Source organism: Dermacentor andersoni, chromosome 4 (genome assembly GCF_023375885.2).
Source record: "Dermacentor andersoni chromosome 4, qqDerAnde1_hic_scaffold, whole genome shotgun sequence".
NCBI classification, from domain to species: domain Eukaryota; kingdom Metazoa; phylum Arthropoda; class Arachnida; order Ixodida; family Ixodidae; genus Dermacentor; species Dermacentor andersoni.
Window position 1 is genome coordinate 43,316,130 of NC_092817.1, and position 25,315 is coordinate 43,341,444.

General features: G+C 45.5%; 1 protein-coding gene across 9 annotated transcripts in view; it reads right to left on the bottom strand.

The window, feature by feature from the left end:
• Positions 1 to 25,315, bottom strand: part of Stim (stromal interaction molecule) — a 53,002-nt gene that overhangs the window by 18,234 nt on the left and 9,453 nt on the right. For 4 of the 9 annotated variants that reach the window (XM_050184124.3, XM_050184121.3, XM_050184120.3 and 1 more), the window contains exons 4-10: positions 25,060 to 25,171; positions 21,825 to 21,940; positions 21,392 to 21,563; positions 20,746 to 20,824; positions 18,209 to 18,475; positions 15,667 to 15,767; positions 3,142 to 3,359 (exon numbers count right to left, since the gene is read on the bottom strand). In XM_050184124.3, the coding sequence (XP_050040081.1) occupies positions 3,142 to 3,359; positions 15,667 to 15,767; positions 18,209 to 18,475; positions 20,746 to 20,824; positions 21,392 to 21,563; positions 21,825 to 21,940; positions 25,060 to 25,171 (1,065 nt within the window). The remainder of the gene's footprint in view (positions 1 to 3,141; positions 3,360 to 15,666; positions 15,768 to 18,208; positions 18,476 to 20,745; positions 20,825 to 21,391; positions 21,564 to 21,824; positions 21,941 to 25,059; positions 25,172 to 25,315) is intronic. The other 5 variants (XM_050184127.3, XM_050184125.3, XM_050184122.3 and 2 more) reach the window with 2 other exon arrangements.

The window sequence follows — 25,315 nt, forward strand, 5'->3', positions numbered from 1 at the left end:
TTCATTGCATTTGAGCTATTGTGGCCCAAATGCAATGGGCCACAATACAGTCAAACCCACTTAAAACAATGCTGGTTTTAACAAATAACAATGAGAAGCTTCTGCACTGTCAACTTTTGTATGTTTTCTATGGGGAAATAACCTGCTTACTACAATGCTTAAAAAAGTAAATTATGGTGTTTTACATCCCAAAACCACAATCTGATTATGAGGCAGGCCGTAGTGGGGGACTCTAGAAATTTGGATGACCTGGGGGTTCTTTAAGGTGCACCTAAAACTAAGTACACGGGTATTTTCGCATTTTGCCCCCATCGAAATGTGGCTGCCGTGGCTGGGATTCGATCCCGTGACCTCGTGCTTAGCAGCCCAACACCATAGCCACTAAGCAACCACAGCTGGTTAATACAATGCTCCCATATCGCATTATCGTTTATAACAATGAAGTCTGGCTATTGGGTGTTCATGCTAAAAGGTAATGGAATGCGAAATCCTTGAACAGAAATTTAAAAAAGTGAAATGCGAGCCGTTGCACGGTCGTCCGCCACCCCAACTACCGTAGCATGCTTCTCTGCCTCACCAGCCCATCTCTCTCATCGCCCTTCCACCCCTCTGAACATGAACGAGTTGCGCCAATAGCTCCATGCCGCACCACCCTACTAAACAGAAATGGACCGCGCCAACTGTGGTGACAACGCACTGCCGGCGCTGCTCCCAGATTGCTTGCTGGGCCCTCATTCTGCGCAATTCTTCTGACGGATTAAGTTGCTTGTGCCTGTCTTTGTTGCGTCGAAGTCGTTCCTGACCATGCGGTTTCTCAGCCTCGTTTCAGTCGCCGCCAAAACGGAAGATGGCTGATCAGCCTGCTGATCATAGGCAATGCACGACATTGCCGGTAAAAGAAAATGCACTGCTACAGATTTGGAAATTAGGTACTTCTAACCGATGAGGCTATCATTGCGAACATGCTTGCATCGGATAGTGACAGTGACGGCCACGATGGCAGCATTGATGCAGTAGGGCAGGCTGCCTCAACATTGTCCCCATGGGAGGCCCTATAGATGACTCAGTCCCTCAAGAGCCTGTTTCCGCGAGGGACCTTCTGCTGCACTACATGGAGCACCCGGCTGCCTTGGAGAAGGATGTCGGCAAGCTTTGCATAAAGCAAGCGAGGCTGATAGACTTCGGGTTTTCTTGTTGCATGCCTGTGGGAAGTGCGTGGCAAGATGCTTGTGGCAATCCCATCCCAGCGTTTCTCCTGGATTTCTCAAGCTGAGATGCTGCCGTGGCAACCTTGCTGCATTGTTTAAAAGGTGCCTTTTGAGGCCACCAAAACGATGCCTTAGCGGAGTTTCCATGTCACATGCCACCCGCGACCCCTCCTTACAGTTGTTATAGAAGTGCCATTTTTGAATGCTGACAGCCGTGGCTTGTTAACAACATGCGATCGGAGCGTGCAGGAAGCAAAGTTAAACAGTTAAACGAGTCAATACAATCAGAAGGAGAAAGGGGGAAGGTGGTAGGGAGGAGAATTGGCCTCCCCCATTTTGATTTTATTTTCATGCAACCTGCTTATTACAATTATTGGTTATAACAATGGAATTTTCATGGCACTTGATTATTGTTATAAGTGGGTTCAACTGTAGCTCAAGTAAATTTTTTTGAAGCTTTCTAAGTTGTTTTTGGCTTTTTTAGAATACAGACACCATCAAAGCCCATGCCATCACGGCAAGCTGATGTGGAAACTTCAATGCAGCACCATTACCCCTCTTTCGTTTTTCTGTCTTTTTTTTACTTACCTAGCCTCCTCATAGTAAGCATGCAGCTATTGTGATTTTAGGAGCCTAATTTACTTACACATTTGAAAAAGCTTTTCTCTTTAGTGTCCCTTTAATGCAGATAACGGCACAAAAAGTTAAAAAAAAAATAGTTACGAATGAACACAAATACAGCCAAGCCTTGTTGTAATGAAATCCCGGCCAACATGAAAATAACTTCATTATATCCAATATTGATCATAACCATATGTATATATTTGTTACATGCCAATATTGGTGATGAACATTTAAGGTTTACCTAGATAGATACTTGTTCATTACAACAAGGTTCAATTATAGCACAGTAAAGTGTGGTAACGAAAAGAAAGGGGGTTAACCGAGGGGCCGGATTTTTATTTATCACATCATGAGAAGCCAACAAACAAGGACACCGAGGAAAACATGGGGGAAATTACTTGTACTTCCTAATTGAAATAAAGAAATAATAAATTAATGGCAATGAAAGTGGATGAAAAAACAACTTGCCACAGGTGTGGAACGATCCCATGTCTTCGCATTACAAGTCTTCGCAGAGCATCGAACGTGTAATGCGAAGACGTGGGATCGTTTCCCATCTGCGGCAAGTTGTTTTTTCATCCACTTTCAATGCCATTAATTTATCATTTCTATATTTCAGTTAGTAAGTACAAGTAATTTCCCCTATGTTTTCCTTAGTGTGTCTGTTTGTTGGCTTCTCATGATATGTAGTAAAGTGTGGTGGCACATTTTACAGTGCAGATACATTCTATATGTGAAAACAGAGGACACCATGCATCCAAGTATTAATATATTTGTTATAAGGGACATTTTGTTTGCATGCAGTTAAAAATATTGGGCAGTCCCCACAGCTTACCTCTATGTCCTACCTTGTCTATAGACTTCTTTAAATGTTCTGAACTGGGTGCCTTACTGCATCAGTCTGTAGAACTTTGCTGTCTCGTAGATAAAAAACTCGTAGATTAAAAAAAAAATGCTTAAAAAATTGCCTGTTTTACCTGTGTGCAGTAAAAACTTGAAGAAATATTGTTTGTACTATCTAAAGTTCTCAAAAACACACATTGACCTGCCTTGACTTGTCAAATTCAGCTCGAAGAATCCATCCAATTAAGTCCCTTTTGATGAATGGCAGCTCCTATCTTGTTTTACACTGCCTAGCAATACATTTGCAGGAAACAGCCTCATTTGAAGATGTTCTGTTGGCAACCCAGAGAAAAAAACATATACGTAAGGTCAAGTTTCTTCCACTGTACCTGCTTCACTACTGTGCCCCATCACAAAAACAAATTCTAGGACCTCGTAGCAAGGGGTTTTGAAGCGGTGAACGAACCCTGTCTGAAACTGCCACAGTAAGTGCCAAACGCACCAACGGAATAGGAGTGGGGCAAAAAGGAGGCAGCACTGCCATTGAGGAAAGAACCTCGTAGCATGTTCTCCAGGGAGCCCAGCCCCTGGTTGTTGACGATGGAGAAGCCGCAGAGTCGCTCGATCTGCTTCCAACGTTGCAGTCGCTCCTGAAGGTCCTTCGTCACCTCCGACAACGCAGCCCTGCATAACACGGTTCACTCACTCAAACACTACTACAGTCAAACCTCAATACAGCTGAACCTCGCAATAACAAAATTGGCGGGGGACACGAACAAATTCGCTTTCGCAAGAATTTCATTGTTGTGGAATGAGACAGCACAAATAAGTAATGTGTTGCAGAATGAAACTTTACTGTCAAAATTCCGCTAGCCTAATTTTGCAAGCTTGCCGACAGTACAAAGTGTGCCACATGTGTCTATCAGCAGTGGCAGAACCACCATGGAGTAATATTTTCGGTCAATTGCTTTCCGAGATATACTCACTTCTGTGAGATTTCGCATAGCTCGGCACCGGACACAGGGCAACAGTGTTACATGCATGCAGCAGCATTTCTCCAGCGCACGCTGTCGCCTGTAGGCACCGACGTGTCCGGTGCCGAGCGGGAAAGTGATCGTATCTGGTATTCCCGAAAGCAAGCGATCAAGATTATGGCCCCTTGGGCAAATCTATGTTCGGCATCAAATCCGCACGCAATGCTTGTCGAGTGGCACCAAAACCAATGTTCTTAAAGCAAGGGATGTGTATTCCCGGACAATCGCTCAATCATGGCGCGATGCGTGGCACTCCATGGTGTGACCACTATCTGAAGCCCCATAAACAATTCCATGTCGGTGGGACATGGATTTCCTTGTCTTTGCTGCATTTTTCTCACCGAGGCGCACAATATGCACTACACTACAAAGGCTGTAAGATGTATTCAAATAGAGAAAAACTATACACTATACGGCTGTATTTCACAGATGCACATAGTTTTTTTATTTTTCAGCTTCGAGCCACCCTTCACAAGACTAGCGTAAGATTTACACGGCAGTGAAATGTGAACAAAGCACCGGCCCAGCTGAGTGGGCTACGGATGGACACAAAGAGAGGTGTGTGTGTGTGTGTGTGTGGCAGCAGGGGAGATGTGAGGGAGGGGGGTGTTGCAAGAACTTGTCGTGGCTCTCCCGATTTCAGAACTTTTGAAAAGTGGCAAGCGATGCCGCACCTGACAATGAAAAGACCCCTGCTCTTTACCATTGGCGCGACCGCGGTCAACACACTCAGCGCCAATTAAGGCTATGGCGAAGTAATTGTGTCGTGTGGTGCACGGCCCATACTTTCGTCTGTCGTGCAAATGAGCTGATGATAACCTGCAAAACCCACCTGCCCCTAAAGCTAGGAAAAACCTGTCTGTGTTTTGGAGGAAGACTGGAAAGGAAAGCTTTATATGCAATAAAAGTAATTTCGTCAAGCTACTTGTAGCTTTTAGCGACTGCCCCATCCATTTTTGTAACAAAAGGAAAAATAAGTTACAGTAGACCATCGTTGATACGATCCCTTTCCGCATCTTTCGTGATCGAGAACACAAATAATAGCCCAATACAGTTCCACTTATGTTTTACTAGTTCCCACGTTCCCGGAAAATGCAATTTTTTTTTGCACTAACCTTCAGTACATCGCAAGACTGCAATTGTATAATACTTTTTCTGGCTGCTAGATCCCTTGCAAACAAGAAAAGGTGTGCGGAGTGCACAATCGAGAATGGTAGCCACCTGCCACAGCAGCTTCCCCGCAATATTTGCCCACTTCTCAAGTGAAAATGTAGGCATGCACACAGTTTCTTATCCTAATACCTGTAAATGTACTCCCAGGTTGTCGCACATCGCATTCAGATCTGTTTCACAGTGTGTGGGCAGTGATGATGTTGGAAGAGCACTGCATGCTTTTGATAGGTTCCCTGTGGCAGGCCGTTCCCTGTGGCAGGCAGTGCAAAGGGAGCGTCATGCATCGCTCTGGTGGCACCACAGGTATCATATTTCAATGTTGCCCACCAGCTTGATTTGGTTTCTATTTCCAGTCTTAAGACACTATGCAATAGGAAATCAATTTGTTTCTAGAGTTGCTTGGGCCCTACCATCTCAACGCACGCCCACGTCTTGTGATGCAACTGTTCGCGCTGAGTGTGCAGATCAAAACTTCCCCATCAAAATGTCCCGCCCAAAGAAGCTGTTGACTCAGGCCAGATTCGAGAAGCACAAATGCAAGAGTGTGTTCGATTCGCCTACACCACCTGAACCAGTTCACGAAGTGCTGCACTCTGCCATTTGTTTCAGCGGTGCGGCAATGGCACCCGCTGTACCATGATTTTTGTTTATAAATGTGCAGGAATGGTGCAGGGCTGGTTCATGATTTTGCTGCACCCACTCAACTGTCGGTGCTGATTTGGTGCAGGCGTATAGGTGCGAAGCAGCGGTGCAGCAGACAAAGCAGCACACGGGCGCGAGCTGACACATTAGTCTGACATAACGTAACACCTGCACTGTGTCTGCGCCTTTGCGTTCGTTTCGAGTGTCTCGCTGGGCCTGCACCTCAGAAATAGAGCTGCACAATTTCTGAACTTCTCGTGAACTGCCGTGAACTGGTTAACAGTGGTACAGGCGAATTGAACAGACCCAAAGTTTGCTGAGGCTGTAAAAACAACAGCCGTTTCGGGGCTGCTCAAGCCACACCAGCTTGGCACATGTCAGCGTCTCGTCTTGTGTTGTAATGATTCACGCAACTTTATTTTGTATGTTTTTTCTAACCTTTTGTGCCATAACATATGAACGAGGTTCTATTGTATTTGTACAGTTAAACCTCGATATATAGAACTTCAATATAACAATATTCTCGATATAACAAAGTATTTAACTTTTCTTTATCTCTTGTCCATGAACACTGTGTATTTAGAACCTCAATATAACGAAGTGGGTTTGTATGCAATTTCAATATAATGAAATTTCACTGCTGCCACTAACTAATGCCTTGAGAATAAATAGAAACTTCCATGGATGCAGATGGTCAAAGGATTGAATTACAGTTAAACCTGCCTATAATGAACCTCCATACAATGAATTCCTTGATATTCCAAAGTTTTTCTATTTCGTGCTATCACTCCACAGAAGTACATGTATCTATGACCTGTATGTAACAATGTGGCAACGGAAGACACAGTGATTCTACCCCAAATTTTGTTATTTTAGCGCGAGCAGGAGCCGCATGCATCACCTACAGTGGCCCCACCGCTGACAGAGCGCGAAACGATGCCATCGTGCTTGGCGCACACATAGTAACTCCGGCGACAGCGACACTTCCGCAGAGTGCCACTGGCACAAGGAGTAGGGAGCGACGACGCTTGTTTGGTCGTGTTTGCGCATGCGTTGAGGCACCCCCTGCATCCCTTGAGCTGGCTGAAAACGTAATTCTTGTTGCCGCGGCTGTGTCATTATCTCCTTCTCCTTCAAACATACTGCCGCTCGTCGTGAGTAATGTTGCTGCCGCTTGCAGGTTGCCGGCGGCTAAAGCCCCTTGATAATTTCTGGTGGTGCATTGGCAGCGCCACTCTTTGGTACCTGCAGAAGTCTCTGCACTTCACTATGTTAACCTGACACCAAGTGACACTACTAAGAAGCAAAGGACTGTAGTGCTCCATGTCTCGTGGACGCGTGGTCTCTCTTTGTCTCTTCCTTCGTTTTTGAGGCCATGCACGTGTGCGAGTTGGCTCCTGTGGCCATGCATGCAGTCACTTCGGTGTATTATTCCAAGGATGGGTGCCTTGATGAAGAAACGAAAATATTGACTCTTGAAGACAAAATGGCCACCTCGGACGCTGTTTCTGGAGGCGAAAAAAAGAAAGATGTAGCCACCAAATTTGGCGTCCCAGCTAGTTCAGGCTTGGAAAATGGTTCAGGCTGCGGAAACTGACAGTGGAGAGGAGGAGCTTCCAGGCCTGCCCGATCTCGTTGAAGCTTGGGTTTCACTGCGCACGAATGGAGCAGCCCCGGATGACGTGCAGCTTTGCGATTTTTTGTATGCAGATGACTGCACTGTCACTACCGAAGAGTTCTTTCTGGGATGAGGCGCTGGTGGAAAGTGTCCGACATCACAGTGATGACGATTGACGATGGATCTTCGGAGGTCGATTCATAACATGCTTTGCCTTCCGCGAAGGAAGTGCTGGATGCCATTGTGGTTTCGCGCCCTGTCGCAGGCTTGCTAGACGATGATGGTGCAGCGTGGTGTTCCTTGATGTGTTACGAGTGTTCAGTGTTGTCATTCCTCATGAACAAGCAACAGAGCAAAACAAGTTTCTTGCTACTAAATAAATGCATTTTGGGCGAGTACCTCCAGTTCCCCCTTTGTATAATTTGTGCATTTCTTTTTCGGATTTTCATGCCGAAACTGCATATAACAAAAACCTCTTTGTAAAGAAAATTTTTAAGCATTTTTTCATTTCGTTATATCCTGGTTTAACTGCACGAGCTGCTGTTCGGAAGCACACCTCTCAGATCACCCACCACGACAAGAGCGACCGTGGAAGCGGAGTCGCATCCTGTTCTGTATAAAGTCCAACTCCGATAAGATCCTATCGCGCCCCGCGCGCTATGTGCTTTATGTGCAAGTGGAAGTGTGCAAGGGTGAGACAAGAAAGATGGTGGCTTCACGAGTGCTGCCTTCCCGCGCGAGCAAAGGGAAAGGGGGGGGGGGGAGCGAGCTCGCGGTAACGCGATCAAGTGCGCGTGAGGGGGCAGAGTGGGGGACAAGTTGCCGCACGTCTCAGTTCCTGATGAGCGTTTTGGCCGTGGCTGCGCATGGGTCTAAGTGCGGCTGAGTGCATATGCAGCCAAGCACCCTGCTTTAGAGGTAACCTGCCGCATGTGAAAAGAGCGGGCGCGTTGAGACGGCGTGGCATCATGTAAGCTGTCTACCTGTGCATTTAGTATTGGAGGTTGCATAATCTCGAGTTTCAGTGACCCGCTGAAGAAAGAGGCAGACGAAGCATTCGCTCTCCGCTGCCGACACTTTCATAGGCGATGCTATCAGCTGTTTTGGCGGACTGCATGCAAAAGCGTGGCTGGCTTTACTTAATCCGTACCGCCGTCACAAAGATATCGTCGACGTAGTATGAAACCGTACCATTCATCACCAACTCCCAAATTCATCAAAAGAAACTGTTTCCTCATTCAAATTTGCTTTTTTCCATTGTCCAATAATTTGAAAAATTCTGTGGCTCCTTTTTGTGTAAGAAAAATCAACTGGTGCATGCACTTATTGTATTTACACGACTGTAAGTCGACTCAAATATAGGTCGACACCCCCAAAATTGCATGTCTCAACAAAAGAAAAAAAAAAAAAACATGCGAGCGCATTTCACAACAAGGAGATTTACTGACGTGGTTGCTGAAGACTACTTGTCGTCACTGGAGTCGTCCTCATTGGTACTGCTGCCGTTATAGCTGCTACGGTCCCACAGCATGTTGTCATCAAGTGCGAGTCCACACTTGGCGAATGACCACATCACGACATTGCGCAGTACCGCTGTCCACGCAGAGAGGACCCACCCGCACACAGTAGCCACAAAGGCCCTCCTCACACACCCGCTTGGGGTAAGTTCAAGGTTTTCTGTAGATATCCACTCGTATTTGCGGTGCAGCAGGTCAAAGGCTTCCCCCACATCGAGAGGCTGAAGCTGCCCTCTCAAGCCACCAGGGATTACGAGCATGTCAGTGCGCTCCTTCTGAAGCACCGCTTTCGCCTTCGCGGTGAGGTGGCTCCGGACTGAGTCTAACACTAGCAGCTTGGGGCTGTCTCTATTGAGGGACGCCCCCGGCCTTAGGAGCCACACCAGACGGTACCACTCCACTACCGTGTCATCCGTCGTAAAGCCCTTTGCATTTGCCCGTGCCACAACGCCTTTAGGAAGTACTTCTTCAGGCATCATCTTCCTTTTGAACACGATGTACGGGCGAAGCTTGGTGCCATCCACCAAGCATGACAGCATGACAGTAAAACGCAGCTTTTCATTGCCCATTGTGAGCAGGTTCACATCACGTGCTCCCTTAACACTCACTTTCGTATTGCTGGCCATGTCAAAGTATACGAGATTTTGGTCAGTTTAGCCAATCTGGCCGCGCAAATACCGTAGGGAGTCTCGGAGTTTCAGAAAGTGCCTATGGATAACGAGGAACTTCTCCTCCTATGCAGCTGGCAACATTTGGCACATGCTGGTGCATCTATGTAGGGAGAAGCCAGCCCTCTTCATAAATTTAGATGCCCAGGCCCTGCCAGATTTGAACTGAATCCTTGGTATCCCTGCTTCCGAAGCGAAGACATGGGCTTGTTGAGCGATCATTTTACATGTGACCAACAGTGATTGATCGCGTAGATCAGTCACGTATGCCGCAAGCTTTGTCTCCAGCTCCGGAAAGCGTCCCAACTTAGGCCTGCAAAAACCACGGCGCTTGGAGTTGCATGAGCAAATTCCCTCGCGCTGAAGCCGCCACCGTCGCACCACGCGTTCGCCGACTCCAAACGTGCATCCTGCTGCGCAGTTGTTAGTTTCCTCGGCATGGAGGATAGCAGCCCATTTGAACGCTGCTGTGAACGAGCGGCGAAAGTTCTTTGGACTCGGGGCACTCATGACCACGACGTACCGAACTCCAGACCTGCTCAGATCTCCCTTCTCCATCTGCCTGGTCTAGTTCGTCCATTTTGCCGCTAGGGACAGAGCGTACGAACAGAGTGGTGCTAGTTATAACCTGTTCACTGTCGTCTGCTTCTGCTATCGGTTCAGCACTTGCGCTGCCATTTCGGCAGGCACAAAGTGCTTGTATTGGCGGTAAATGAATAAATTCACAAATATAAAAAGAAAACAAAAAATTTGCGAATGCTTTGCATTTTAATCGTGAACTTAGAGGAGGTGGAGCGGTGCAAGGAAGGTAAACAAGAAGCATAGGTGGCAGCTGCAATGCTAGACGGCATAAATTTCCCTTTCCTAGCCTTTATGACAGACTGGAAAAATTGTTTTGAAAGATCCATAGGACAATCTAGCTTTTTTGAGTTGATTACAGATAGCCTAATGTCGTAGATCACAATAGGATTTACTGCTGTGTGCCGTAGTGAAAGGCAGATGATTTGGTAAAAGTGCTCACAAGTCCTGCGCCCGATATGTGTAATAGACTGATCGAGCCTGCTTCAACGTAAGGTGAGCATAGCTTGTTTTTAACGTTGTTGGATATCTAGATCAGCAGAAAGCTTGCTAAAGTGATCCCAGTGCTTTAATAGGTATGTGCTGCAGTGCAGGCCTTGTGCCACGGAACTCTTTTCATACACCAAAGGTAGCTTTTATGCGCGGTACGGCGGCAGCATAACGGTGTTGTGAAAGACACATACGTAGTGAAGTTGTATACATAATTCTCTTTTTGAACTCGCGACGCATTCATGGGCAACTTTTAAGAGTTAAAATGAGTGGTAATCATTCTGTCGTCGAATGTTACGGTGGTTTCCAGTTTCTAAAGAGCGCAGAAGCACACTTTACAATGTATACAATGAAACTGTTGTATCCTTTACGAACTCTATAAACAGTGTGACTTATAATAATGTGCAAGATCTGTGCAGTTTTTTACTGCCTAAAAAAGGCAATAAAAGAACCTTGTGAATAAAAAGCCTCGTTACATCACTGTGATTGTGTTCACAAAAATCACCAACTAGGCAAGCAGTTCATCATAACACAACAGCCGCCGCACTAATTACAACGCCACACCAGTCAACCGTAGAGTAGCATATGAACAGGTTATAAAAGCGGCATTAACGGCCAGCGGTTGAACGAGAGTGGGCACAAGTGGCTCCCATTGAAGCCAGATATCTGTACAGGTCTGGAGTTGCAGTAGGTCATGCTCTTGGCAGGCGCGACGATTCAGCATAACTGGTGCAACTGAAGTGACAGAAACACGCGTCCCAAAATCGTATCTCAAAGAGAAGCTCTTTCGTCAACAACCAATACCCCCCAATGGCAACTCTTCCATCAATGATCGATGCTCCCACAAGAGCCATGCGCTCGTGGTGTGCACAGTAAATGTTTAAAAAAAAAAAGCTTCTGCACAAGCTCGTGGAATAACCATACGCTGTGGGTTGAGCGTGAAACTTTATTCGCAATTATGAGAACACATTCGCTGCGACATTACGACCATCCGCGCAACCAGAAGCGGCCACTGCCGCACTGCGGGATACCAAAACAAACGACATGTGGCTGACAGAAATGGCCGCACGCTATTTCCTTTGCCTCATGAATATGTTACTCGTATTAAAGATGCGTTTTGTTGGTGTCTACTAAACAAAATTAGTATTAGCAAATTCCTTGATTCAATTAATGGCGCTAACATAGCCACGATCATATCACATTATTCAATACATTTCCGAACTTGATGGTGGGAGGTTTGTCGCTCTAGGTACGGTGGCCAACGGACACAGATTGGAAGTGCCAATTTTCAAAGTCGGCATCGCCTTCGTCGACATCAAAATGTATGCAATACGGTAAATTAACGCGCTGCGCTTCTACTGTAACCATGGAAACGTAGGTGCAAAGTTGTAACCATGCCGTAGCGTCCCTGATTTCTCGTTTCTCTTGGAGTTACTAGGGGTTCACGGTTCAGTTTCGATTCTAAGTCAACACGTGACGAGAACAGCACCCCCGCAATGAAGAGGTGCCCTGCGACTTCTGCAATGCTACCGCGCCTGTGCACAGAGATTATGCAACGCCAACGAGGAATCTGCCATGCGAGTGTTTGCCGAGAAGAAGGCGTTGGCTGAAAAGCTGGCTCACAGCTTCAGAAAGTTTCAGGCTGCTGCAGCATCAAACGAAAATAACACGTTTGTTGCGCAAAGTAAATAAGTACAGTCGAACCCGACTATATCGAACCCGTTTACATCGAATTATTCTATATATCGAACAATTTCTGGGCACGGTATAGTTACAATGAGTACATATAGCAAAAATTACGTTTACATCGAACAAAAATAGCAGCGACTCCTGATATATCGAACCTCGAGCGGTGGAAAAGTGCCCCCAGAAGTTGGCTTTCCCTCGTGGTTGCGGGGAAACCAGACGGCGCGGCTCCATCTAACCGCTCTCCCTACCGTGACCGCGCTGCTTCGGACGAGCTGTCGACACCCCCCTGCAAAAAATGGTCCTGGCCCACCCGCAGCGCTTGCTGAGACAGCCAATCAGAGGCTCTTGTGCCCTCGTCGTGCAAAATGGCCGAAGTGCGAGTTGTCTCGGTGCTTTTCTGGTCCATTGTGTGTGTGCCTTGTGGGCCTTCTCCCGCAGTGTTGCCGTGATGAAGCGGCAGAATTTGCCTTTTGTTGTGAAGCTCGAAATCATAAATCGGGTCGAACGCGGTGAGAAGTCGGACGTGTTCCCGCAGCGTGAATGATTCCGAGGAACACTCTCAGGACGATCTTGAAGGGGGAAATTAGGGCTAAAGCGGCCAACCTCTCGCCCCGGTGCCCGTGGCGCCCGATGTGTATGCACGGCATTGTACGAGTGGTTCATCCGAAATTGCTTCAGCCGTGCCGGCTTCCGCGTGCTCGGTGATGACTGTAAATTCTGATGAATGCGACGCAGCCGTTGCCGGTGTTGCCGCAACTTGGAGCGAGCTGTCAGAATTTCCGGAAGCTGTTGACAAATCAACAGTGGATGAGTTCATGAGTGCTAATGATGGTGTCGCGACCACGGGAGAGCCCGAAAACGAAAACTACATTGCCGACATCGTACCGAGCACAAGTGAAAGTGGGCACAATGAGGAAAGCAACGACGGTCCTTTGCCTACATCCTCCGGAAGTGATTGGTGCGCTCGCACTAGTCCGGTGCTTCTGCGTGAATGCGGAACGTTGCGGCCTCAGCTGCTCCCGACTCCTTAGACAATGCGGAGAAATGCGTGCGTCGCAGGCAGCGAAGTTGCCCAAGCAAAAAGAAGTGCAGGACTATTTCATGCGAAACTAAGCTAGTTTCATCAATAAAGTGATTTTATAAATGGTAGGTGCTTTTATGACATCCAATTATTCAGCAGGCTTATATCGAATTATGCTCTATATCGAACTGATAGGCGTTTTTTTGAGAGTTCGATATAGCCGGGTTCGACTGTACTGCATGTTTTTTTCCCCTTTCATCGCACTCCCTCCGAGTTCCGTTTTTGACAGGCAAGTGGGTGATCTCATGCTATTTCGGTTAAGCAGTACTACCGCTTAGTACGTACTTTTTCCGAGCTCCGGCCAACTACGGTTTAACTAGGTTTCACTGTATTCAATTTGAAGTTTACTATTCGGTATTCACAGACCCTGAAATTGATAAATGAACACAATTAGCCTGTTTCTTATCTATAACTATTGCTTGTACTAGAAAGACAAATCTACCGTAAAAACCGGAATATAGGTCGAACTTTCTTTCAAAAAACCATCGCGAAAAGTTGACCCTCGACTTATATACCGGACATTGGCGGAAAAACTACGGAAGTCTTGCAACAATGGGCGGATGAAGTGAACAGCCGCCATCGCCATCATCAGCAGCGCGGCGACGTTGTAGCAGCGTCACTTTGCGTTTGCATTGTTTCACATTTTGTTTAAATATGAGCGGAAGCCGACGGCAATTCACCGTCGCCTTCAAGAAAAAGGCGATCGAGTACGCGGAAGCTAACGGCAACCTGGCGGCACAGCGCGAATTTGGAGTGTCGGAAAAAAGCATTCGCTACTGGCGGAAGCAGAAGCAGCTTTTGGTTGCTTGCAGCAACCAAAAGAAAACTTCATTTCGTGGGCGGACTGCAGTGTATCCAGAACTGGAAAACAAGGTTGCAGATTTCGTCCGGGAGCTTCGTGCAAGATCGCTGCCTGTGACTGCTGAATCCATCCGTTTTAAAGCGGTAGAGATAGCGCGCGCCTCTGGACTGACGAGGGCGCAATTCAAGGGCTCGCCATCCTGGGTGCGGCGTTTCATGAAGAGGAAGGGCTTTGCACTACGGCGCCGTACTTCTGTGTGCCAGAAACTGCCCGAAGAATTCGAGGACAAGCTAATTGAGTTTCAGCGATATGTAATTGCGCTTCGGCAGCAACGCGACTACATGATAGGACAGATAGGAAACGCCGACGAAACGCCAGTGTGGTTCGATATGCCCTCAAGCCGGACTGTTTCCGAGAAAGGAGCCAAGCAAATCAAGCTTCTAACAACGGGCAACGAGCACTCGCGGTTCACTGTGATGCTCGCATGTACAGCTGATGGGAAGAAGCTGCCCCCTTTCATCATTTTTAAAAGAAAAACATTGCTGAAAGAGGAATTCCCACGCGACGTCATCGTCCGGGTTAATGAAAACGGTTTTATGAACGAATCGTTGATGCTGGAGTGGGTCCGGCTAGTCTGGAAGCGGCGACCTGGTGCTCTCTTTGAGCGAGCAAACATGCTCGTTCTGGACTCATTTCGAGGGCACCTCACAGCCAACGTAAAGCGGGCCCTGTGCGACGGCAAGACGGACCTCGTGGTCATCCCTGGTGGACTGACATCTGTGCTGCAGCCACTGGACGTTGTGCTAAATAAGCCGTTTAAAGATAGAGTGCGCGAACTCTATAATGAATGGATGCTGGGCGATAACCCGACTACCCCCACCGGCCGCCTGCGACGTCCACCGCTTGCGACTGTTTGTGGCTGGGTGTCGTCAGCGTGGAAATCTCTCCCCGAAGAGATGGTGCGCAAGTCTTTCAGAAAATGCTGCATAAGCAACGCGCTGGATGGCACAGAGGACGATGCTCTATGGGACGTGGGCAGCAAGAAGCACTCGTCATCGGACTCTAGTTCGGACGACTCTGATTCGGAGTAGCGCTTGCGCACTTTGTGTCCTTCTGTGTACTGCACACCCGGCCAATTTTTAACAGCATCGCGCGACCATCGACCCGCGTGTTTGTCAGCACCTTATCATCACGGCACGGAGCGGCGAAATAGTGAAAGTAAGCGCATGTGTAGACATGCGCGTATCTCGTTTGTTTCGCCGCTCAGCGCCGTTAATAAGGTGCTGACAAGCACGCGGGTCGATGGTCGCGCGATGCTGTTAAAAACTTAGCCAGGTGCACATGCGAGCAGCATTTAAATAAATACTGTCACCATTGTGCAACCGGCTGAGTCGCATTTGTTTCAAGGTAAGGGTGTCTTTCAGTACTTTTGCCATTGAAAAATATTGTTTTCATTTTTAGGATTGGTTAGTTGGGGGGTCGACCTATGTTCCGGTCCGACCTATAGTCCGGTTTTTACGGTATGTGCCTGTCAGTGCTTAGAGAGTCACATGTTCAAAAAGTAACGTCCCCAGTGTTGTCATTTTTTCACTTCTGAAGCTCGTTATCCAAAAGCCTATCAATGATATGCAGCATCCAAATTGATGCTGCCAGTTATATACAGATATATCGTAGAAGAACAACGTTAAAGCAGTTTTACTTGGCCTGAAGGATTCGGTTGTCGATGTCGTCGATGGAACTCCCATGCGCAATGCGGAAGGACCCCATGAAGCTTCCACGTTTCTTGCGAAGTTTTTCGCACTGTGAGAAAAAAGGCAAAATGGACAGCATAAGAAACCTGTTTACATAATATAGCTAAATACAGCACACACAGTACTAAATGGTTCTATGCAAAGTATCTAGAAAATCTTTGTGATGCAAAAGTAAGCTATGCTGATATTAAAAAGAAAGAGGAAAAGATAAATGTAAGAAGAGACATCATCTAAAGCTAAAAGCAAAGAAAAGGTATGCTGACAAGTACAATTAAGGCTCAGTGCAACAAGTTTGCTTTCAGACATAGCTTAACATACATTTTACTGCTACAGCAGTTTAAGTGTTGAAAACAAGGTTTGTTGTTTGTACATCTGTGTTTCCCGTCATGCTGTCGCCAACAACTATTGTCGTCGCCCTCATCACTGTCACCACATTGTTGTTATGCCATAACACCATGAACACCTCAGCCTCAGCTTGATCCTTCCATGCAACGGTAAGATAGCAATGACAATTGCCATCATAACTAAAAGGATTTATCAATGAACACAGAAAACCCAGTTTCAAGCTTCAAGTGGTGTCGCAGTAAGATCATGAGGCTGCTATGCCACATGTGTAATCTTTAGCTGATTCAATTATTCGTTGCTCATCAACAGATAGGACGAATTTTTTTAACACAAATGGCATGCTCTGCATCAGAAAGCACTGCACTACCACCCACGCAGTGAACGAGAAAAATGCAAGAAAATAACCTACTAAAAAAAACTGCCTTTGTCGTAAGGCTGAATAAATTACCCTGTAGCTGCACTGAATTACACCAAAACAGTACCGTGCCATGTTCTAGTTCTCTAGCACTAAACACAACAGGCTTGTACTGGTAAACAGTGCCTCCTTCAAAACACCGATTGATTGATTAATCAATTTATTCATTTATTTACTTAACCCTTTCGCTGTCGGACCTTTCTGGCCGTGACGCACCCCCAGTGTCGGCTTGGTTTCAGGGAACGAGCATAACAGGGAATGAACATAGCAATTTATTTTTGAGTATGATTGATATACAAATAACATAATCAATGCAATATGCACATTTCAGTTTTCTGCAGCTGTTGTTAGTAAACATCATCATCATCATCAGCCTGACTATAAAATCCGTTCAACATCCGAATCTGACGATGCGGAACCCTCTTCCTCGCATGCGACTCTGTCCGAGTCCGAATCCGAGCTCGGCTCGTATTCTGAATCGGAATTGAGCCACCGCTCCAATGAGCAGACGAAGCTCCTGCGCGCTCAGCCATCCGAAAGTAACTGCGCGCAGGGAGGAAGCACTTTCAGTCGCCTGCACAACGGAGAGAAATGGGACGTTGCGTGATGAAGAAGACAGAGGGAGATAGAAAAAGGCTAAAACAAAGTTCGAAGGGCTTTACGTTTAGTGCTGCAAGTCGGGAGCGAGGGTGCGGCGAGAGAGCGAAAGCAGCAATCGAGTCACTCTTTTCGGAGAGGCAACGGCACGTGCGCCTGAACTTGACGCGCCGTAGCAGACACACCAACAGAAGAAAAATAACCTTCAAACCGGCAGAGATGGAAGAACAACCCTTGAACCCATAACCACACGCGCGCGACGCATGATCCAGCGAACGCGGAGCCACCGCGCCACTCAGCAAAGAGAAAGTGGGGAGTGGCAGTCGCACCGTACTCTTCAATAGATGGATTAACACAGATCGGGGCGAATATACGAACTTGTAGAAAGAGTCAACAGATGGCGTGGCCAATCCAGGAGCGCCAGCTTTGCGCTCAGGCGCGAAATTTTGAATGCATGATAGAGAACGTACCGGTACGTCAGTGACACTGCGGGGGGGAAGCGCGATGACGTACCGGTACGTCCGTGACAGCGAAAGGGTTAATGATATGAGAGATGCTGCAGTGGAGGTTTCCATGTTATTACTGAACATTAGGAGTTTGTAATGCACACCCATCTCTCGGTACATGAGTGTTTTTAAATTCCACATTCATTGGAATGCAACCGCTTAGGTCAAGAAGCGAACCCACAACACTATACTGAGTATCCACAACCACGGATGCGAGAACAATAATTTTAAACCATGTTAACTCATTGTTAAACGACTGAAGAAAACCAGCAAAATATGCTTACAGGTGATGAGCATAACTGTCTTTTCAAACATAGGGTTGATTATCATTTTAACTGTCTCTAAATATGTTTTCTGTACAGCACAATCAAAATCCATGAGCTGCTTTCAGAACTTGTCAGGTTCAGTAAACCAGTAGCCTGTGCCTGAGTACGGCTTGCAAACAACACTGGTTATAACAAACCCTATTAGTGATTACATCAAGGTCTGTTGCAGATGTATTTGAATTCTGCATAATAAGGTCTGTTACAATGAGAGCACACTGTATGGAATTTACTAGAAAAATTAAAATAGCTGCACACACTGCCAAGTTTTAGTCAATGACGTGTAGGTAAAGCTCAGACTGACCCCTTCCTTAGCCGCCACAAGCTGCTTCTCGGCGGCCGCCTTCTTGGCATTGTAGTGGCGCAACTCCAGCTCGTGCGTCAGCTGCAACCAGTGCTGCAAAGATGGTGGGGGCATCCAGCCACCCGTACCTCCGGACCTCACTGCTGAGCTCAGTGCTGCCTGTGCCGTGGCCAGCTGTTCCCGCAATGTCCGCACTTCCTCTTGCAGGCACTCTACGATGGTCCGCGTCTGTTCAGGGTCCGCTGAGCTCCAAAACTCTCGCTCTTGCTGTAGTAAAGTGAAAGGGGAGAATAATAAATAAATAAATAAAAAGAAAAAAAAGAAAGAAAAAGAGGAAATGGCAATTGAAAGAAGAAATAAAAGAATGTTATAATAAAAGTGCACAGAAGAAATGACACTATGCATACCACTCAACTGTTATTGATGAGGTTACATAAAGCACCTCATCAACAAGAAAGCCAAAGAAAGTGGTCCATGATTGTGCAAGTAATTACAGAAACTGCATTGTCTGATGTGATAAAGAGATGCCCAGACTATTAAAAATGTAGTAAAAGGTCCTGCATTCATCTCTCGACCATTTGCCGCCTTCCAACATGAATTGAAAACTTCTGAAATTGTCATCTCGGTGTTCAAACACAGGTAATGTTCAAGTCTCGCACAGAAAACAGCAGCTAATAAAATGTTGCACATTCAATCACAGTGATGTTTAAAAAGAAGAAAAGTGAATCGCACTCTACAATGAGAAAATGGTACCACGAGACTCATGGTACAATGAATTCCTGCTTCTGGAAACCCTCACGATAACTGAAAGACGATGTTACAATGGGAATTACAGTTAAGCCTCCATATAATATAGGTGGTAAAATTGACAATTTGCTTTGTGATATCGAAGTTTTCTTGTATTGAAAATCAACCTTCTATGCAAATAAGTAAAATCGCCAATTTATATTTTTCTTTCATGGAAAGGACTGTAATTTTTCCAAATTATTGGGCAAACGTAAAAAACTAATTTCAATAGGCAAACTAATTCATTTTGTTGAACTTAAGATTCAGTCACGAAAGATACTTTCATGCAGAGTTGACAATATCTTCACATCAGCAGTATGAAGCAAAGCGAGCCACGCTTTATAATACACTCTGCCCCACGGCTGATAGTGTCGCCCTCAGTGGGACAACGCTGTCATGAAAAGTGCCAAAAGAGGGCACCGAATGCTTCATCTCCTTCTTGCTTCAACGCATCTCCGAAATGTGAGATTACGCAGCCCCCAATACTAAACGGGGGCTGATGATCATGAAAGATAGCGTGCATGCTGCCACACAATTCTGCCCTGCTCGCTCTTTGTACATGCGGCAGATGACTTTTAAAACAGGGTGCAGGCTGCATACGAGCTCAGCCACGCTGACAGCCATGGGCGCACTAGCAAAAGACGCGCACCAAGCTGCACTCTCCGCCCCCTCTCCCGCATGCTTGCCGTGCCCCCTCATTTCCCCATGCTCATGTGGAAAGACAGCGCTTGTCAAACCATGATCCTTTTTGGCTCCCCCTTGCACTCTTTCACTCACGCCCAAGGCACGCAGTGCGTGGGGCGCTATAGGATCTTATTGCACTTGGCCACCCAATTTGCTTCTACTGTCGCCACATTGGTCATATGGCCCACTATTGTAATAACCGCTGGTCTGCTTCAGTAGTCACTGTTGGTCACACGGCATGCAATTTGAAAGTTGCACTCGCAAACAGCTGCTTGTAATTCACCCATTTCACAATCGGCGTTCACAGAAGTTTCCATTTATTGTCTTGGTATTTTTTTGGCGCAGCTGCGAAATTTCGTTATAATGATATCGTGTTTATTTGATGTTCTAAATACATGATGTTCTATGGACAAGAAGTTATAAAATGTTAAATAATTTGTTCTCTTATAAATTTTGCTATATTGAAGTTCATTATGTCGAGGTTTAACTATACTAATGCTTCTGACATGTGCAGTCACCGACTGGTTTTTCGGACTCCAAAAATTTGGACATGCTCGATTATTCGGTCTGCTTCGCGGCACCGCCATTCTCCCCATAGACCATAATATATAACAACTGCTAAATGTTCAGACACTTTGCAACCTCTTGTCTGATTTTTCGGACACTCCTTGAGCCAACTCGATCAAGAGCACCATACACCGACTCTGACCCATGCATGGTTCGACTTGCTGAACGCCATTTTTATTCTGAACGAAGCCTCCTTGCTGCCCCACGAAGTGGCGCTACTGCAAATCCCCGCTCATCATCATACAGGCTATACAGGCGACACTAAACACAAAAAGCTCTGCCCTGTCACGTAATATGACCAATACGTCTCATCTGGAATACCTTGCAGGATAGATGTGCCATTTAGGGCTAATATTAAAAGATAAGAGTCTGTAAAAGGAGTGCTGCATTGCTAATCAATCCATTAGCAACATTTTTAATTTGCTAATCAACCTTGCAAGCATGGCTTTCCATGATGAAAAACCATAACGCGGAGAAGAGAAAGAAATGATGTTTCAAACCTTGGCAGCAAGGATTTCATCCTCCAGTCTCTGCTTTAGTATGACTGCAGTTTCCTGTTCCATCTTGGCTTTGTCCAACCTTCAGATCCAAAATATGACAAAATATAAACTGGTGAGCACACAATTTGTACAAATCAGGGTGAATGAGAACAGTGCACCATACATGGCCATGGCAAAACCAAGGCAAGTGAGATAACACTCTTCTGTTAAGGCATTACCATATCTTTGTATCATCATGTCAGAATGACACACAAATGAGGGAAAAGAAAATTTAAGTAAAACACTTATTTTTTCCCAGAGCTTAAACGCTGCAGAATGTTCAGCCATCAACTGCACAGCAAGACAGCACCGAGTTCTCAAGTAACTACACACAGATTTGTCATTAGTATTTTTCCCCCATTTGCAATCTTGGTCTCACGTACTGTTGTTGAAATTTGGGACTCGTATATTTTCTTCAAATGAGGACTCCCAGTCCAACGATAACGCATGATCTTCTTTGATTACGTGTTATACATTTATAATTGCAAAATAACTGAACTCAATTGAGTCCCCGAGTTCAGAGCATTGAGAGACCATATATGGCCTCCCCTGTTGAAGCCTCGGAGCACTGGAGAGCCGCATTCAAAGGCACAGCAGTGATGCTTACTCTCGCTGCAGCTCGGACAGCTGCTCCTCAGCTCTCTGTAGGCTATCCATATCCTTCATCATCTTCTTCAGATGGCGCTGAGAGTAGTTGTGCTGCACGTATGCAAACCAGCAGCCACCTATGGCAATCACCAGCGACAGCACCAACAGCACATCCTTGACGTAGTTGTGATCTGCACGTGCCCAACAGGAGGAGGACAGGGTGTTTCTTCACTTAAGCACATGATTTGTTCAATCAGCAACAGGAATGTCACTATTCTTAGGTATCACTGACTAATGCAATATAGGCACCTATTTTAGGTGTCATGTGCACTACATTCCATCAGGTACTAGGACATCGAAGTTTTAAGTTTACAGTACAACCGAGCACACAGTGTGAGCTTGACAATGTTTTCTGCAACTGCCAAAAGAACTAATTCAGGTGAGGTACTGACGTTTTGGAGGCCCAAAGAGCACAACATCCATGGCCTTGAGGGTAAGTTTCTGTTTGTGGATAACATCCTTGATGCCAAGCACGCTGCTCAGGTAGTTGTTGTTGGCTACGGCCATTCTGGAAAAAATGACATTTTCACACACGGTAAGTGTGTCCCTTCTCACACCTCAATAGAAATGAAAAGAAAGCAATGCAAGAAAAGAGAGACTGGCATATATGTGATACCTCTTGTAAAACAGTTTTTGTAGCAACTAAAACAAGTTGCGACTGACTATTTCACTTCCAGATCAATTTATGTGGCTGCAACAGTTGGCTTCTGCGACTAGACTTAGTAGGATAGCAATATTAAATGCTTGGTCTTATAAGTACAGACTAAATAATACCATATTTGCATGAATATAATGAGATTCTTTTTTCAAAATTTCGAGACTGAGAACACACCTCCCGTTATATTCGGGACTACGGTACGTATAATCATAATAAATAAATTAATATATATATATATATATACACACATATATATATTTCTTTTTTCGTAGAGACCAACAGTGTCTCACTCACATTATATTTTTGGTTGCATTATTTATGTGCAAATACGATATGCACAAAAATGTATAATTCAGCAACTTGGTCCTACCAGATAAATAAATAAATAAATAAATAAATAAACAAACTAACAAATACACAAATTAATAAATAATAAAATGTCAGTACCTAGTGGAAGTACGGCTGGCACATGAAACAAGAGAAACCTGACAGGCAATCAGGCCAGTAGGCACGCAATGCACTGTGCACAAGCGGATATTTTTAAATGGACTGACAACCAATTTTCATGGTACCCATCTTTTTTTAGTGCAATGGCAAGCTTACCAGTCAGTGTTTAATCATGAAGCGGCAACGCATAAAATATCATGGACACTTTTTTATCAAACTTTTTCTATCTGCAGTGAGGACAGTCAAACCCTGGAAGCATACTGAAAACAGTGATAGGTGAGCACAATAGTGATTATACGCTGTCATTAATAGTAGGCAGATGACAAGTGCAGCCGTAGCTATGAGAAAGTATTATTTTGTTTATGAAGCCAATTTTCCAGTGATTCACCTTTCCCGAAGTGTTAAATTATTTCTACAATAACAGCTTCGGGTTTTCATGGTTTCCTGTTCAACTGCTCTGGTGATTAACCAGTCAAGAGTTATTTAGCCAAGCCAAGTTAAGTTCTTGAAAGCAAAATGACTCTTTTACACTTGATACGCAGTTCAGAGTGTTGCCGTAGCCATACATGCTAATATTGTAGTGCTGGCACCCATTTACGATACAACTAGTCAATGGCATTTTGTATCTCACAGGGAAACACACAACTTTGGGTATTCATTCGCGAAATCGCACGCGTACAATGACATATGTGGCGCCATGCAATGTGGGATGCGTTAGACGCTCGTTAGTGCAGACTTCCTTTACTTCGCAACATGCATATAATAAAGCGCAACCGTGAAATAATATACTGTGACATTTCAGTGACGGTGAAGAACACAGTAGTAAAATTGCGAACCCAGAAACGAACTCTTTATTGGGCAAACCTGTGCCCACAGAAAAAGGCCACACTCAAAGCACAACGATAGTGGCGAGCACAATTGGTGATCATCAAAATCTGATCAGTGAGTCAGCTGCGTTGGCATTTAGTACACATGACTCATCGAAGGTCCCAGCATAATTGCTGGTGTACGCGTGCCTTCCGGAAAGCACTACACAATTCACGTCATGCATACAATCAGATTACACAAGGTTCGGCGTTAACAGACAATAGACAGAACCATTGACAACATTAGAAAAACTTCCAATACATGCAGGTGTGCCCTGCACCGACTGATGCCGCTTAACATTTGGTAGCTGGTGAAAAGTGGTCACCAGAGAAAGATGAACAAGTACACGTGTCAATATGTGCTGCAATTTTAAGCCATAAGCGTGCTGTACTTAATACACTGCAATGCCCACCGCAATGTAGACTGTGCTCTTCATTCTCGACAGCTTTGCACTGGGTAAAAACGAAACTGTTGCTTGCTGCAACCGCTGTGGACGAAACAACAGCCGCTGTCAATGCAATCATGGTCGGCAACTTTGCGGTTATGGAGGCGCACGGCCGATGCATGCACTGAGTCAAAACTAAACTACCATTTGCTAAATCTACAGACGAAACCTCGCTTGCTACCGACACGATCAAGGGTGGCGAACCCAGTTATGAAGGCACGCAACCGACGTGCCTACCGAGTCAAAATGAAACTACTGTTTGCATAACTACTGTGAACGAAAGTGCAGCCGCTATCGGCGCAATCATGGATGACTACACAGTCATGAAAGCACGCCACTAACGCAATGCTATGCGCGGTGTTAAACGCAAGAATAAAGGCTTTAAAGGCAGAAATAGGCACGAAGCGTTCTGGCGTTGCTGTCATTCACGTAACATTTCCATTGATGACTATGGCAATGTGAACTCTGCTGCTTTGTGTTTATGGACACTAACACCATTTTTGCTCTTTCGCGTCGCACCTTTGTGCTGCTGCGTGCTTGCCGAGCTCCGAGAGTCATCCGACCGAACCGATGTGTGCCCAAATGCATTTGAATTAAGAGTTTCATTGCATTAAATAATGCACATGCCTGTCGAGATCGAAGGGCGAGTCTGAATTATCCGATTTTCTGCATTAAAGAGTTTTTCCTGTACCAAGATTTCACCGCCAAGCTGTGCCAGCTTTTGGTTTTTGAGACTTCCTTCGCCAATTTAAAATTATAATTCCTACTTAAATTGAGAACAGCATGCTGGATTCTACCACCATGAATCATGGGTCATTTATTTCCATCAACCTCTCACAACACATGGTGGCCAGTTTTCAAATTACAAAGAAAAATAATTGTTTAAAATATACATGACTCATGTTGAATGTTACTTGCCAATCACCATCTAGATTTAGGAAAAGGCATACTTGAATGTTCCACAGTTTACTTAAGTGCAGGATATTACATCATAAAATGAATTGCTAACTTAACGCACAACTGCTTCACAGAGGCATTGTGATGCTTGGGCAGAACAGAAATTAAACATGAACAATAAAGAAGTTGCAATGTGCCTTGTTGATGCATGTTAAACTGTACAAAAATCCACATATTACCTACAATCTCCATAATGAGGGAATTGACTGCAATACTAGTATGGTATGCTGTGGCCAGAATGAATTAATGTTACCTGGGCAGAGTTGAGCCATCCACCGCATTTTCTTCAAAGGTCTTTGAATACTGCGGCAGCTCAACGCAGCTAACCAGCCACTCGATCGTCTCTTCCACCGTCCAGTTGTGGACTGCAGGGTTGCACAGGTTGCACAGGAGAGAAGAAAAATGGGTATGAGCACATTGGTGTCAGAAAGAGTGCACACTGTTAAGCAGCTAGATAGCTTTATTGACTTGGTATTCAGTAGCCTGAGCTTTACGAGGCTTAGCAGCCT